The following is a 13,726-nucleotide window of genomic DNA, read 5'->3' on the forward strand; positions in this document are numbered from 1 at the left end:
AGAAAGAGCGATCCATATCGTTGCTAGACAGATTGCTAATACATTTGCTCCAGGTGTAACACCTTGACATAGAGGAGGAGCTGTCAAGGTGAACAACTCCATCAGTAGCTGTCAAGAGGATACCTGTCATCTATATATACCCTGTAGATCCGGATTTGTGTGAACAAACTCACAGTCACAAATTCGTATCTAGGGGAGTATGTAGTTGATGTATAGACCACACTCCAACTCCAATATTAACAGAAGATGAAGATGATACTTTTATTTTGTTTTAATTTTCTCATTAAATAATGACGTTTCATATATGTAGCACCAGTGTTCAACGAACGTTTTCGCTGTTGGTTCTTATTGTTTTCTGCTATTTACTGTGTACATATGAAGTGACTTTTCATTGTGCAACTCGTTGTGATGTCACTCGTATTTTAGCTACCATGTGACTTTCTTTGCGAGCACAAAACAATTACCAGTCTTAAGAGTAGCGTTAAGCACCAGTGGTTATTACTTTAGACCACTTGTGTCATTGGAAGAAGAAGAAGAATAAAGAACACAAAGACAATGTAAGACAATGTTAATGGTAATGTGCATTCCGATTACTATGCGTGGTGTGTAAATGGGAGGGCAGGATAAACGCACTGTTTAAAGGGGAATGACTGCAGACTGCGCTTAAATGCAAAAGGTCTCGGTTTTGATTTAGGAGGCTTTGTAACCTGAATTAGTTGATGAATTTTCTATCGATCCTAAACAAGCCCAGATTCATCTCTGACACGCAGATCACGCCACCTCCATTCTTTCCCCGTTATTAGCCAGCGCATAAGAGCTTGACCGGAGCTAGCTCATTGCAGCACTTTCCCCTCATTCGGCTTTTCATGACGACTGGTCCAAAACATTAAGAGTATTCAAATTTAAAACGCTTCATCTATATGCTTTTGAGTAGAGTGCTACTGTTCTCATTGCACTGAAGAGTTGAAGGGGACAGGGAGGGGTGGGGGGTGTCGCTTAGACTCGGAGGTCCACGCGTTCACAAAAGTCCGGAGTGCTTTTTTGCGGTCAACTTTGGATTTATTATTGTTTTTGTTATCTGACCTGCTTATTAGGTTAATGCCAAGATAAAAAAAAATGAAAATTTCGTCTGTTCTGAACTATGCGTTGATGCTGAGCGCAGTCTAAACTGCCCGTTTCCATTTCCTTATCCGGGAATCGGGAGGATCCACGCCATTGGCTGCCGCTGTCACATGGACTCTAACTTTGTTCACTTGACAGAAAGTAGGAGGGTTCTACGAAACAGGAAAACGAGTAAAGGGATAGATATAAATTTTAGTATATTTTGTGTGCAATTCAAAGAAATTAATGGCCATGAGTTCCTATTTGATCAACTCCAACTATGTGGATCCCAAGTTTCCACCCTGCGAGGAATACTCCCAAAGCGACTACCTACCCAGTCACTCTCCGGACTACTATAGCGCCCAGAGGCAAGAGCCATCGTTCCAACATGAGTCGATCTACCATCAGCGGTCGGGTTGTGCCGACCCACCCTACACGTCGTGTCAGGGTCCAGGGCAGTCCGCCGTGGTCATGTCTCCTCGGGGTCATGTACTTAGCCCAGCTGCACTCTCGACCCCTCTCCCAGAACCAAGCCATCACTGCGATTCGGTCACTCCGAGCCCTCCGCCTGCCTGCGGTCAGACTCCCATCAGCCAAAGCACTCCTTCGGTCACTTCACGAAAGGACCCCGTGGTTTACCCCTGGATGAAGAAAGTACACGTAAACATCGGTAAGTGCAACTAAACTTCAATTTTTCGTGCGTCGCCGTGCGCTAGAGACCCAAATGTCGGCTACTAAATATATTGCTCCTCTTGTGAAGTAGCCCTTGGTCGAGATTTACGATCGGCTGTTTGCAGGGCAATATAATTACACCCTCCATAAATTTTTATTGCGCTACTTCTCCAAGCACCTTTGAAGTCTATGCGACCTCCTCGTTCTAATTTCTTCGCAGGAAGGTTTTATGAGTACTCTAGTAACCCATAAGTTACGTTTTATGATTTGGTAATTTGATTTTAAGTGGTTGAATGAATAAACATATACTTTCCTCTGTCACTTTACTACTGTTCGTGAAAAGTTTTATGACACATAAAATATTCCCATTTATGAAGATAATAATAAAATAGTAATGGAGAAGCAAACAGAAGTCTGTTTAGGGGCCTATGCAATTATTCTAGAATAATTAGCAAGTTTTTGAAAGCAACCATGAAATGCGTTCAAATGAGGGCAAACGAGCCTCCTGTAAAGTCAGTGTTAAACACTATCCTCTAATAGACAAATATCTTTAATTGTTCCATTAGAGCGGTTGTGGTTACAACAGACTGGCGATGTGAACTTTAAACGTGTGTGAAACGTGGTGTGATTTTTTGAAAGACTTGTGCCTGCGTTTTGTTTAATGAAAACTTCCCAATCCGTATACACTCACGTCAACCATCATGTAATAGTATATTGCATAGATAATGCCTGCTCTTATTTTTATTTATTTTACAGCGAGTTCATTCTATATATTATACTAGAGTGTATCTAGCTTGCTCTGCACATGGGTGTTGGTTCCTTATGGTATATTCTTCATGTGTTTGCATTTAAGTAAGTTCATGTGTGACTTTTTTGTAACGTGTCGCTCTGTTTCTCCCACAGTGAGCCCGAACTATTCGGGGGGAGAGCCAAAGCGCTCGCGCACAGCTTACACGCGCCAGCAAGTACTCGAGCTGGAGAAAGAGTTTCACTACAACCGCTATCTTACTCGCAGGCGCAGGGTGGAGATCGCCCACACCCTTTGCCTTTCCGAGCGACAGATAAAGATCTGGTTCCAGAACCGGCGCATGAAGTGGAAGAAAGACCACAAGCTGCCCAACACGAAGATACGCTCCAGCCACTCTACCAACACGAATTTAAGTGGCGGTCCGTTGGGCAGTCAAAACCGGCCTAGCGGACCTCCACCGAGTCTATAGCTCCGTTGCACTTCTCCAAAAAGACGCACATTGTTTTTTTTTTTAAGAAAACCTCAGTTTCAGAAGTGAGGCGCAAGGATTTTAACCACATTGTCTAATACAATCTCCCTCCCAACGCTCCAAACCGACAGGGATATAACACGAGGTGAGGTGGGGTGTAAAAAAGAGCAAAGAAAACGTCTTTTAAACATCAATGGGGTGAAGACTCGAACTCAAAACACGTCCACAGATGGGCTCTCTCCCAGTCCAGTTCTCATTTTTATCCCGTGCCCCTCTCCGTCTTCTCAACAACAGAAGGCAGCAGATAGTTTTCAGATTTGGTGAAGATGGATCCGTGTTTCATCTTTAATCATGCCAAACGCAGCCCCATTTGTCATGTTTACTCTGTGGTACAAAGGATGAACCGTAGGCCTGCCCATTACCTCCAAGACTAGCGTTGTGCTTAATAAATGAGTCGCCTTGTTTTGTCAAGAGCCATTTTCTAACCCCCTTTTTTTGCTGGCTTATAGCCTAAAACCTAGCTGGACATTGTTCTCATGATATGAAGTTTTTCTCCACTAACGTTAATCTCTCATTTAATGTTTTCATTTGCCAATGGGACTGATAAAAGATTGTGTGAGGTCCAGTTGTCAATCAGACACATGAAGACTGGGCACGTTGTGATGTCTAATTGTTTAGCGCATTTCACACGAGAATAGAAAAAAATCTGACGTTTGGTAGTAAAATGTCTGATTTATGCGCCATTCAGATTAATTGGAAAGTAATATCAGTTGAATTAAGCTGGGCATATAAATAACCAAAACCGGTACAATGCAAAGCATTTTAAAATGAGCACTGCAAGATACTATTTGAATTACCTCAGTTGCAATTTTGTTGATGTCTTTGTTATCTAGTTTAATGAAGTGACGAGTGTTTTTTTCATTTGATTGAATTGCAAATATCTGCAAAAATCTGCATAAGTGAAAATGTAATTTAAATCTTTGTGTGGCCAGGGTTGTATAGAGAAAGTGCATATATTGCATGAATGAATACACTTTATTTTTTATTTCCCTGTTATTTTTGTCTTTAAACTTCTGTTTGCATTTACGTCAAATAAACATATGCACATGCCATATTTTTTGTTCATATTTCTTTGTTTGTTTTGTTCATATTCCCACCTGTGACATGTTTATTATTTTATATTTTATGAATTTTCATTTTACATTCCAAAGATCAAGCCTCCCAGTTAGAATGTATTTTCCCTCGTTCATGTTTGTATGTCGCCCCCTTTCTGCTTATGCTTTCCATTGTCTTCCTTTGTTATTTGTAAATAGCTATAGAAATTTAATAAATCAGACAAACGATCCTTATTCTTGTGTCTTTTCCTATTGTGGATTTTGAAGACATAGATCATGGACCTCCCAGAATGGTAACAAAACCAAGCAAACAAACAAACAAAAAACTCTTTAATTGGATTTGAAGCGGCTATAGCTGATTTTCGTTAGGCTTTTACAGTTGGTCTGTCTTAAATATCACTGCATGTGTCCTGCGTGATTTATATCGCCAGGCTTCGAGTAATCCTGGTACATTACGCCTTGTAATCTTGTTCTAAATCACAAAACCCTTCCTTTCAGTCTACTCTCTCCTCAATTTAACGGTGCACACCCGCTGCTCGTCGAAGCTGAGAAGCCTCCTCGGAATGTGCATTCCCTCTCAAAAATAAGGCAAAAAAGCGTTCTCGGCTCGTAGGTTTTAATGCTTTAATGAGTGTAATTTTTGCACAACGATTTTGAGTGTATTTGCCAGCGCGAGCTGTGTGTTTTTATATTACAAAGGAGAGGGCCAGTGCCATAGCTCAAACGCTGACAACCAAATAGATAATCAAGAAGACAAATGGCTTCTTTTGGATGGCGCAGCCCTTGTATTAATTTTCATTTTCTTTTCTAGGAGCAGGTATCGAAAATATAGAGCTAGAGAAAATAACATTCCGTTTGCCGGTGCTGAACTTTAAACAAAAGTATGGCCTTAAATTGGTCTGGTAGCATTCCGCGGCACCTAGATTTTTTTCTATTACTTACTCATTGATATCAGTGGATCTATTCGCTGCATATCCCAGTTGAGCCATTTGTCTCCCCTTTATTTATGAAAGACTGTCTTGAAATTAGAAACGTCACAAACCTCAAGCAGTACAAATGTATGTAGTCAATGAAAGCACTCCACAAATATTCACAATGTACATGCTTTAAAAATATATATATACGAAGAAGATACTAAGGATACAAACGATATATACCGTTTGCATTCTTAGTATTCGAGAGAGAGATAGATGATAGATCATGGTTGTTATATTTAGATATTTGTTATTTAAAGAATTATTGAATTTGCGTGTGACATCTGCTACAATGTGCACCTTGGAATTCTTTTCTTACTTAAACCACTGCCATATTTTGAATGAATAAAGAGACTTCTGCCGCGGAGGTCTGAATAGAGGCGAACAGATTTCTTTTAAGGGTTTCAAAAGTTCATCGCCATTATTTGCAGACAGAGGCCCTAAGAAAAATGTGGGAATTATACAGAAAAATCATTAATCACCGCTTCTCTTTAAACAAGTCTTCTCTCTATTGTCATTCAGCAGCACAACTGCAAGGACCTTCTGCTAGGAGGGCAGTGAAGTCTTGGAAGACACTTGAAGACACCCCCCTCCCTTTTTTACCATCTTCTATTCACCAAGTACTGCAACAAGAAAACTTTTTTGGTGAGGGATGTCCCATGAACTAGAATCGTAGAGAAATGCTTAGGCGAGTGAAACTCTCTACAGGACGAGGGATGTCAGCAATGAAGGTAAAGTAATTTGTTTCGTTTGAGTGTTTTATTGCTTTATGGCTTGTCCCCACAGTCAGATAGCATCTGCGCAAATGCGCAAACGCAAAAGTGAGCTGCGTATGTTTTCTGGGGGGTTTGATAGAAAATGTGACTTCTGGGGACCGTCTGTTTCTGTTCTGTGTTTGTGGTTACGTTTTAAGATGAAGGCTGGACATGAAAGTGCAACTGTTGTTATGTTGACATCAGTACCTCCTGCTAAGAGGTGGTGTGTTAAACGGAGTCTGGCTTGAGAAAAAAATGAGAGAGAATTAGTGTGTGTGTGCGCGCGCACGCTCACGTCCATGTGTGTATGGTGGAAGGCAATGTTAATATGCATCAATTCAAATCTAGAACATGCATGGAAAACAACAGTTGGCAAATACACTGCTGTTTCCATTCACTTCCAGTGCAACTGAACAATTTGTTGACGATCGGTAGCTCCAGTAATGCTTGTAGTTCATGGCTGTTTATTTATTTTGCAAGTCATATTGCTTTTTAGCACTACGTTGCAGTTGTGTTCTTTCAGAGCGCCTGGGTGGCATGCAGGTGCAACAACGGTTGGCTTCCAGGATGAATTGTTGAATGCCCTGTTGGTTAGAAAAGAATTAAAATGACGGAGGAGAATGTTTCGAAAGCAGAAACAATTTGCCTAAAACAAACGACATGTAGCAAATCGCTTCGATACCGTCGCATGTTGCTGTGTGCTTAGATGAGCACGACTGCTTCAGATACGCAGGTCACCGGCGTTTAACCCCTGTGAATCAATCTGTAGCGAGCACTAGAAAAGGCCGGCAGTTCTGGCTCACGGCATTCGCATCTCTCTGTGGCCCGTGTGGCATGAAGCGTGGTGAAGTAACAGAAACAAATTGTGAAAATATAGGTATTTCTATTGGGAGAAGTTGAGGGATGAGGGGAAAATCAATTCTTGGAGTGGGCAGCAGGACGGGCTGGGCTGAGTTCAACCAGGGGACACGTTGTTTCTGACCGATTAGGTCTGTTGCGAAGGCACAGACTGACCCTTTGGAACCCTTGACCCGACGCAGGCTGGACTACGCTCTGTGTTACATGGTCAACAAAGCCCCGGGGCGAGTTTGTCATAACAGCGCGGTCGGGGCACTGTAACCTGAGGGCAATGTGCTATCTCTTCCCTCAGACAGTCATGTAAACCAACAGGGCCCTTAAAACAACAGGAGTCGCGGCCTTTTGCCAAGACCTTTTCTTCCACACGTCTTCCTCGTTTAGGTTTTAAAGCCCGTAGATAGACTGTCCGTTGACCACATGTACCGCGGCTCGCGCCCACACTCATCTCAGTATTTCACCACAACGGTGTATGCCACGGTGTATTTCGGAAGTATAAGAGAAACCACGTGGGCCTTCTGCCTTGGAAATATGACGGCTATATTGTGTGAAGACTTGTATTGTATCATGTCCCCCCCCCTCCTCCTTGGCCTTCTTTTGCTCTCCACTCCCCTTTTAAAAGCCCTCCAAGCTTTGTTGGAAAGCTTGGTCACTTGGCCCTGCAGCAAGCCTGTGGTGGTGTGTTGCCTGTTTTAGCTCAAGCCGCTAATTGCGAAACAAATAGCCCTCGCGCATTGCAGAATTATTATTCTGAAAAGCCGCAGAGCGGAGGTCAGCGCCGCGTAGTCACAGAGATATATGGCCCGCGCACGCCAGCTTTGTGCTCCTGGACCGGGAGCTCGTGTGTGTGCGTGAGAGCGTGCGCGCGCGGGCGTGCGTGTGTGTTTAAAAAAGACACATATTAAGTACGGCAAAGCACCATTGTTAACAATGCCAGCAGAACGCCAGCCGTCTTCCCGGCTGCCTTAGTAATCTCCCATAGCATCAATATTACTGCAGTATTACTCCTCTATCTCTCCACAAATAGCGAGCACGAACTATTTAGTAAATATGTATATTCCTTTATTTCGAGAGACGCAATGCAATGCGTGCATTAATTTATTTTAGCCCGCTATTTTCCCAACTGGGTGCTCTTCATTTGATATTAATATTTAACTAACTCAGTGGCTGCTGTGATACAGATTCCATTATGGCCACGGGAAGAGAAGAGTAATGAGCGCGTTCACTAAAGACGAATATTCTGGATTCATAAGAACCTTTATTTTTACTCCAAAGCTTCCGAAAACGTGGCGGATAATTCAGTATGACACCACCAACTTGCATTTTTGGCAGCTACTGCTTACAATAACACATAATAATGCTAATAACAATACCAGGGATATTTCAGATCTATTATTTCGTTTGTGCTATTATTGGTAAACAATAATTTGTTTTAAAAGTAAATAACAATAATAATAATAATAATAATTTAATATTATAAGAATAAGAATTTTAAAGCCTGACCTCCATCAGCGCTGCTGGCACTGCATTGTATAGTCTATATTAACATAATTATTTGAGTCTTGTTTTCTGCTGATTTTAAAGTGCTGAAACAAATGCTAGATAAAAGCAGATTTCACCACGACGTGCTGCTTTCCCGCGGTGTCATACGCTCACAGGAACATATTTCAGAAAGCGCTGTGCGTTTCACTGCGTTTGACAGATTTACGGTCCACAATAAAAGGAGGGATGCTTGGCGCCGTAAATCAATCTGCGCTACTCTGTATAAACCTAGCCTTTAGCTAAATGTTTTGTTTACATACGTATTCGTAGCCTCGTGTTCTGGTTTTAATGTTTAAAACACACTTGAAAACACATTCGTATTGTTAGAACATTTTCATTGTATAATCACATATTGCATTATTGGGAGTGTGTGTGCCGTGATATGTTCTGCAGGCGTCGGGATTTTTAAATTTTGTTCATTTTTGCATTGCATTATTTACATCCTGTGGTCTCCGATTAAAACGCTTAAATAAAACTACAGCCCCTTTTATTTTACATCCAAATTATTTAATTTCTAAGTTCGTTGATGGTGTCTTTTAAACGTGTCTTTGATATGGCATTAATATAGATTCTAATAAAATAAAATAAGCCATCTTATATTCAGGTTATATCTCGGAAAAGTAACTTCTGGTATTATTACTATTAATTTGTCGTAATGTTGCTACTGTGATAATAATAATAATAATAATAATAATAATAATAATAATAATAATAATAACAATAATAATGTTATCGAATATTTATTATTATTTTATTTTATTTTTTTATATTTATTATTTTGTTATTTCTTTTTTCTGTTGTTAATTAATTTATTTTTTTCTTTCTATCTATTTTTTTCTTATCCGTTTTGTCTTTTTCATTAGATTTCTAGACACTGGTATATAGAATAACATGCACTACAATAAAGTGCAGTGTTGACGTTACAGTTTATGTAATTCGCGCACCTTTTATTGTTCTTGCTTTTCACGAGCATAAAGGTTTTTGCAGGAGCAGCATTGCGGTTTCCGTTGCAAATGAGGCACATGCTTGTCATTTACTTCTTTATCAAATTGTTTGGCCAATTAAGTGTGATGAAGATTACGTTTTTGCAAAAAATAAAAAACAGTAATGTTTTATTTCGTTCCCTGGGCTGTTGCTGTTCTGTTGGCAGACTTCTCTGCGTAGTCTTGCTATTGTTTGACCTTCAAGAATATCTGAATGACTCCTTTTGACTAAATCCCATGCCTATTGTTTCGGTTTTGTCTGAGCTCCGTGCAGAAGGGGATCGATGCTATTGTTACCAAGCGCTCAAAGGCAGGGTCTTCACAAGAGATTCTTTCTCTCTCTCTCTCTCTTCTGCATGTTACCTGTCTTTAATTTGCAAACTGCTTTTAAGAGCGGTTTAAACGTTGTGCTTATTCTAATCAAACACACTTCTGCACACTTCTGTAAATGTCTCTATAAAAGTTGATTACTGTTTGAAATTTGCTGGTGTTGAAATGCTGGGGAATGTGATATCAGTTACAATTTCAAAAGCTATTGGCCAAAGAGCTTGTTATCATGAACATTAACTTCAAAGAGAAAAGCTAACTAATTTTTTAGCAGTTTATTCCATGTATCGGGTATCGTTACAGTGTTACATACATTATTTTGGCAACAGGGATAGAGCACAACAAAGGCAAATCAAACTCTGTATTGTGACGACATCTCTGTTTATGTCGTCAAAAGGATATTAAACATGAACTTAAAATTATGGGACAGAATGCATTTTTTATGGAAAGAACGCGACAACAAAAGACAGTTGTGTACGATTAAAATTTACACACCATATTTCATTTAATATCGTGCTGTTTAGCTGTTTATCTTGTTCACTTACCAATTTCATCTAAAGGAATACAGTAAACTGAAAAAAAATGCATGCCATGTCTAGCATGAATTTTGTGCTGTACGAAAAAAGAAATTCAACTTAGAGAATAGCTGTGCAGTGTTGGGTCATAGTGGTCCCGCGAGCGTGCAAGCCGAGGTACCCCATCCCCCTCCTGGTCACGTGATTCATTAAATAATTAATGCAGTGGTTGCAGAATAGATATGTATTCGTCAGGAATATCGCAGACATGGTCTCCTAGTGTCTGACGTGAAATTCAACTGTCCTTTTAAAAACAAGCCCTATAGCAGAGCAAAAAAAACCAAGCCACAGACCCTCACGGAGGCTGCAATAAACCAAATTTGGACGGGGGAGCATCTCACCGTCTTGGAGCTTGTGAGTATAGCGGAAACCAGGGAAGCACGCGAGCACCACAGCCGCCACTGTGTCCGGGCTTGCCCGTCTCCCTGCATTTATTTGCTCTTTATGGCGTTGTGGTAAATATCGTCCGGAAATATCATCCGGAATCCATCCTCACTATTCCTTGTCATCCTGCATGTCTCACAAAGCCCATTCCATCGTTTGAATTCAAGTGGCAACAGTGATACAACGTCATTGCACTGCAGTGTACTCCATTCATACAAAATCATATTTTTTTCTAAAGTGGCTTCTTCTTCCTCTTCTTTTGCTCTCCGTCACCATTGCCCATCCTCCCTTCCTCGTGAATGTCTCCCTCTCTCTCTCTCCCTGTCTTTCTCATTCTTTTCATCCAACTACTTGGCTTGATTTATAGTGATATGTGTGTCAGCGGCAGCGGGGCTGCCATTGTGTATTTGTGAGGGAGTTGTGTTGTTTATGGCGGTCTTCACGATAAATCATTCCTCTTGTAAAATGATGGGCGAGCGATGATACGCGGGAATGAGGAAGCAATTCCTGGATGTGCGCGCTTAGCTCTCCGGCTTTTTCGCTGTGCAAAACGGCGCGGTGAAGCTCTATGCTTTTTCACTTCCTCCTTTTGCCCTAAAGTTGATTATCGCGAGCGATATATACGGCAATGGATCAGTGACTAATATGACGGCTAAGTAGCTGCGGGTCTTGAGTTACTGCATATGCGATTACCAATTAAGGGAAGATTTGTTTAAATTTGCCAAAACGGGAACGCCTCGTCGCTATGTAAATCTCATAAAAGTGCTCGCGCCCGCCTGCAAATTCATAGCCAGGGGTTCTTGCACTTGGGCTGCAGCCGTTTTTCGTCAGAGCATTATAAAACTTAATTGGAATACGAACTTAGTAGAAGGTGGTCTGCTCCGGCTTGGACGAAAGCTAGCCACGCGGCGGTGCTGGATGAGCCCCGAGCTAACTAGTTTCAGTATCAAACCAAAAAGATTTTTCTTCATATTGAAACATTTTTTTTATGAAACTATGCCCTAATATGCATGCAAAGAGAGAGAGAGAGAGAGAGAGAGAGAGAGAGAGAGAGAGAGAGAGAGAGAGAAAATCAGAGAGACGGACAGAATTTGTGTCCTTTTCAAAATACTTTTCCATTGATTCTACTGCTTTTGTTGAATTACAGTATGAGGGATAGCTTTCATAGTGGCTGACAAGCTGTAAGAGCTAGAGTAGTTCTTTAGGGTCTACACGAAGGGGAGGTTTGTTTGCCTCTCCTGTAAACCCCGTTTATGACGTGTTCTTCGTTGACATTGTAATAATTGAGCGATGCACATGCGCTGCTGAGGATGAGACTTCAAACAAAGGGGTCAATTTTGACTTTAATAAAAAAAAACAGCATTTTAATTATTGTTCATAAACAGAAATCAAAAGTCACATACATAATGGAAAATATGTTACTGACCAAATAAACAGTAACAGCAACATCAACCATATAATTAAACTACTACTAGTAATACTAATAACAATAATAATGAATGGAAATACGACAATGCCTGTACTATTGGTCGTGTTTATTACCCGTGCTCTTCTGCCACCCCTCATGGTCTTGGTAGCACAACCTTTTTTGTAGCAAAATTAGAACATCTCGGCGTCTGCTATAAAATATTAATGGGCGCAGCTGCATGAGGTGAACACTTTCAAAATGTGTAATTCCAGCGGCGCTCCCTGTTGCCAGGCGCAGTGTCAAAAACAATTTCTAAGCTCATTCAGGAGGATGCTTAAGGGCAAGAAGATGGGACGCTTCTCATACAGGACATATTTCATATCTGTGTGTGTTGGGTGACAATAGATTGGATGTTCAGTAAAGAATTGAAAGTTTGAGTCGACATTTAAAACGGCCATGTTTATGCGAAAATACAGGCACTGCGGACAATCATTAGTAATAGTGGGCTGCTTTACATCTATATTCTTCTTATTATTAATATTGTTATTATCTATAACAGCAGTAGAATTAGTAGTAATACCCTTGTTCACAGTGGTCTTTAAAGAAATGTAATTGCGGGTAAGATGTGTAGTCGTTTCTATAAATATAGCATGCCTTATAGAAAGCAACTAGGTGCCGAGATCTACGACTGTATAAGCAAATAAATGCATCTCACACGCCTGCATTTGGTTGCTTTACGATATGTGGGAAATGTGTGTTCGATTGTGGTAAGGGAGGGATATACTCAACTACTTATTTAATTGTTATCAAACAGCCTTGTGAGACACGTATGCTAGCAAGAAAGCCCACCTCTTAAAACAATACATCCATGTGTGGCGGCCATATTGTGCTCCAGATTCTGGGCGACCACCAATACAGGCACATTTAGTCTGGTTTAATTTACTTAGTTTTTTCTCAGTTGAGTCTAGTAAAACAAGTAGGTTGTTGTTTATGTTAGATGTGTTTAAGTTGTAGTAACTACAAAGATAAGACCGATATGTTTTAACCTTCATTTATTGTGCTAAAACTAGCACAGGGAGCGTGTCCTCTCTACACTGTCCAAAATGGAGGAGAACAATATATACAATCCAGCTCACAATATGAAAATATATGTTAGAGACACTGCAGTTCTCTACAAAAGTAGGCTTCTAAGTTGAAAAACATAAAAATCTGTTTATGTATGTGACCGTTTCAAAAGTACAACAAAAAACGACATAGAATAATGGTAAACTGGTTTATTTGTATTTTTATTTATTTACGTATTGTGTATTTGTATTTGTATTCACATACATGCACATACCTTTCAAAATACCTCCTCTTTAATTTAGAGTCGGAGTGATATATGTAATCTACGCATTTACAGGTTGACCGTTCTGTAATTTTACATTTACACTGAGTATTGTCGTTCTTAGAATGGAGTGATAGTGCGTTAGTGGGATAGCACGTGTAATAGGCCTGTGGAAAGAGTTTTACGCATAATCGTCTGCGTATTATCTCATTTTAGCTCAGTCAGGTGTTTCCCTGGCCTCATAATGCTGGAATGATTACCACTCAGAAATAAATCAATATCAAAGCTCGCGCTAATTCATAACGGCTCATACAGAGCAGCGATTGAGAGCGCATGAAAAATGAGCACAGAAACGATATCCAGAGGCAACGCGGAAGATGTTCAAGCGGTTGAGGATCATGTGGGAGAGCGATAAGAGAACCAAGCCGGAAATGTTCGGGGGTACGGCAACCTTTTTATGCAGCGTCTAAGAATAGCACGGATACTATCAT

General features: G+C 40.5%; 2 protein-coding genes across 4 annotated transcripts in view; both read left to right on the plus strand.

Annotated features, from left to right (window-relative positions):
• The window catches only part of hoxb3a (homeobox B3a), a 49,425-nt gene that overhangs the window by 20,833 nt on the left and 14,866 nt on the right, over positions 1-13,726 (plus strand). For 2 of the 3 annotated variants that reach the window (XM_072694159.1, XM_072694161.1), the window contains exon 2: positions 5,602-5,810. The gene's annotated coding sequence lies outside the window, so the exon portion shown is untranslated. The remainder of the gene's footprint in view (positions 1-5,601; positions 5,811-13,726) is intronic. The other variant, XM_072694160.1, reaches the window with a different exon arrangement.
• Positions 1,236-4,318, plus strand: hoxb4a (homeobox B4a). The gene is made up of 2 exons (XM_072694164.1): positions 1,236-1,771; positions 2,677-4,318. Exons 1-2 carry the CDS (start codon positions 1,348-1,350, stop codon positions 2,988-2,990), a joined length of 738 nt encoding a protein of 245 aa, XP_072550265.1. The 5' UTR covers positions 1,236-1,347; the 3' UTR covers positions 2,991-4,318.

Source organism: Salminus brasiliensis, chromosome 12 (assembly GCF_030463535.1).
Source record: "Salminus brasiliensis chromosome 12, fSalBra1.hap2, whole genome shotgun sequence".
Lineage (NCBI taxonomy): Eukaryota > Metazoa > Chordata > Actinopteri > Characiformes > Bryconidae > Salminus > Salminus brasiliensis.

What these genes read in the sequence shown, in the direction of transcription:
- hoxb4a (XM_072694164.1), top strand. Translation starts at nt 1,348, where the DNA reads ATGGCCATGAGTTCCTATTTGATCAACTCCAACTATGTGGATCCCAAG. An exon ending in GAAAGTACACGTAAACATCG is followed by an intron (nt 1,772 to 2,676) that starts GTAAGTGCAACT and finishes TTTCTCCCACAG; the next exon opens with TGAGCCCGAACTATTCGGGG.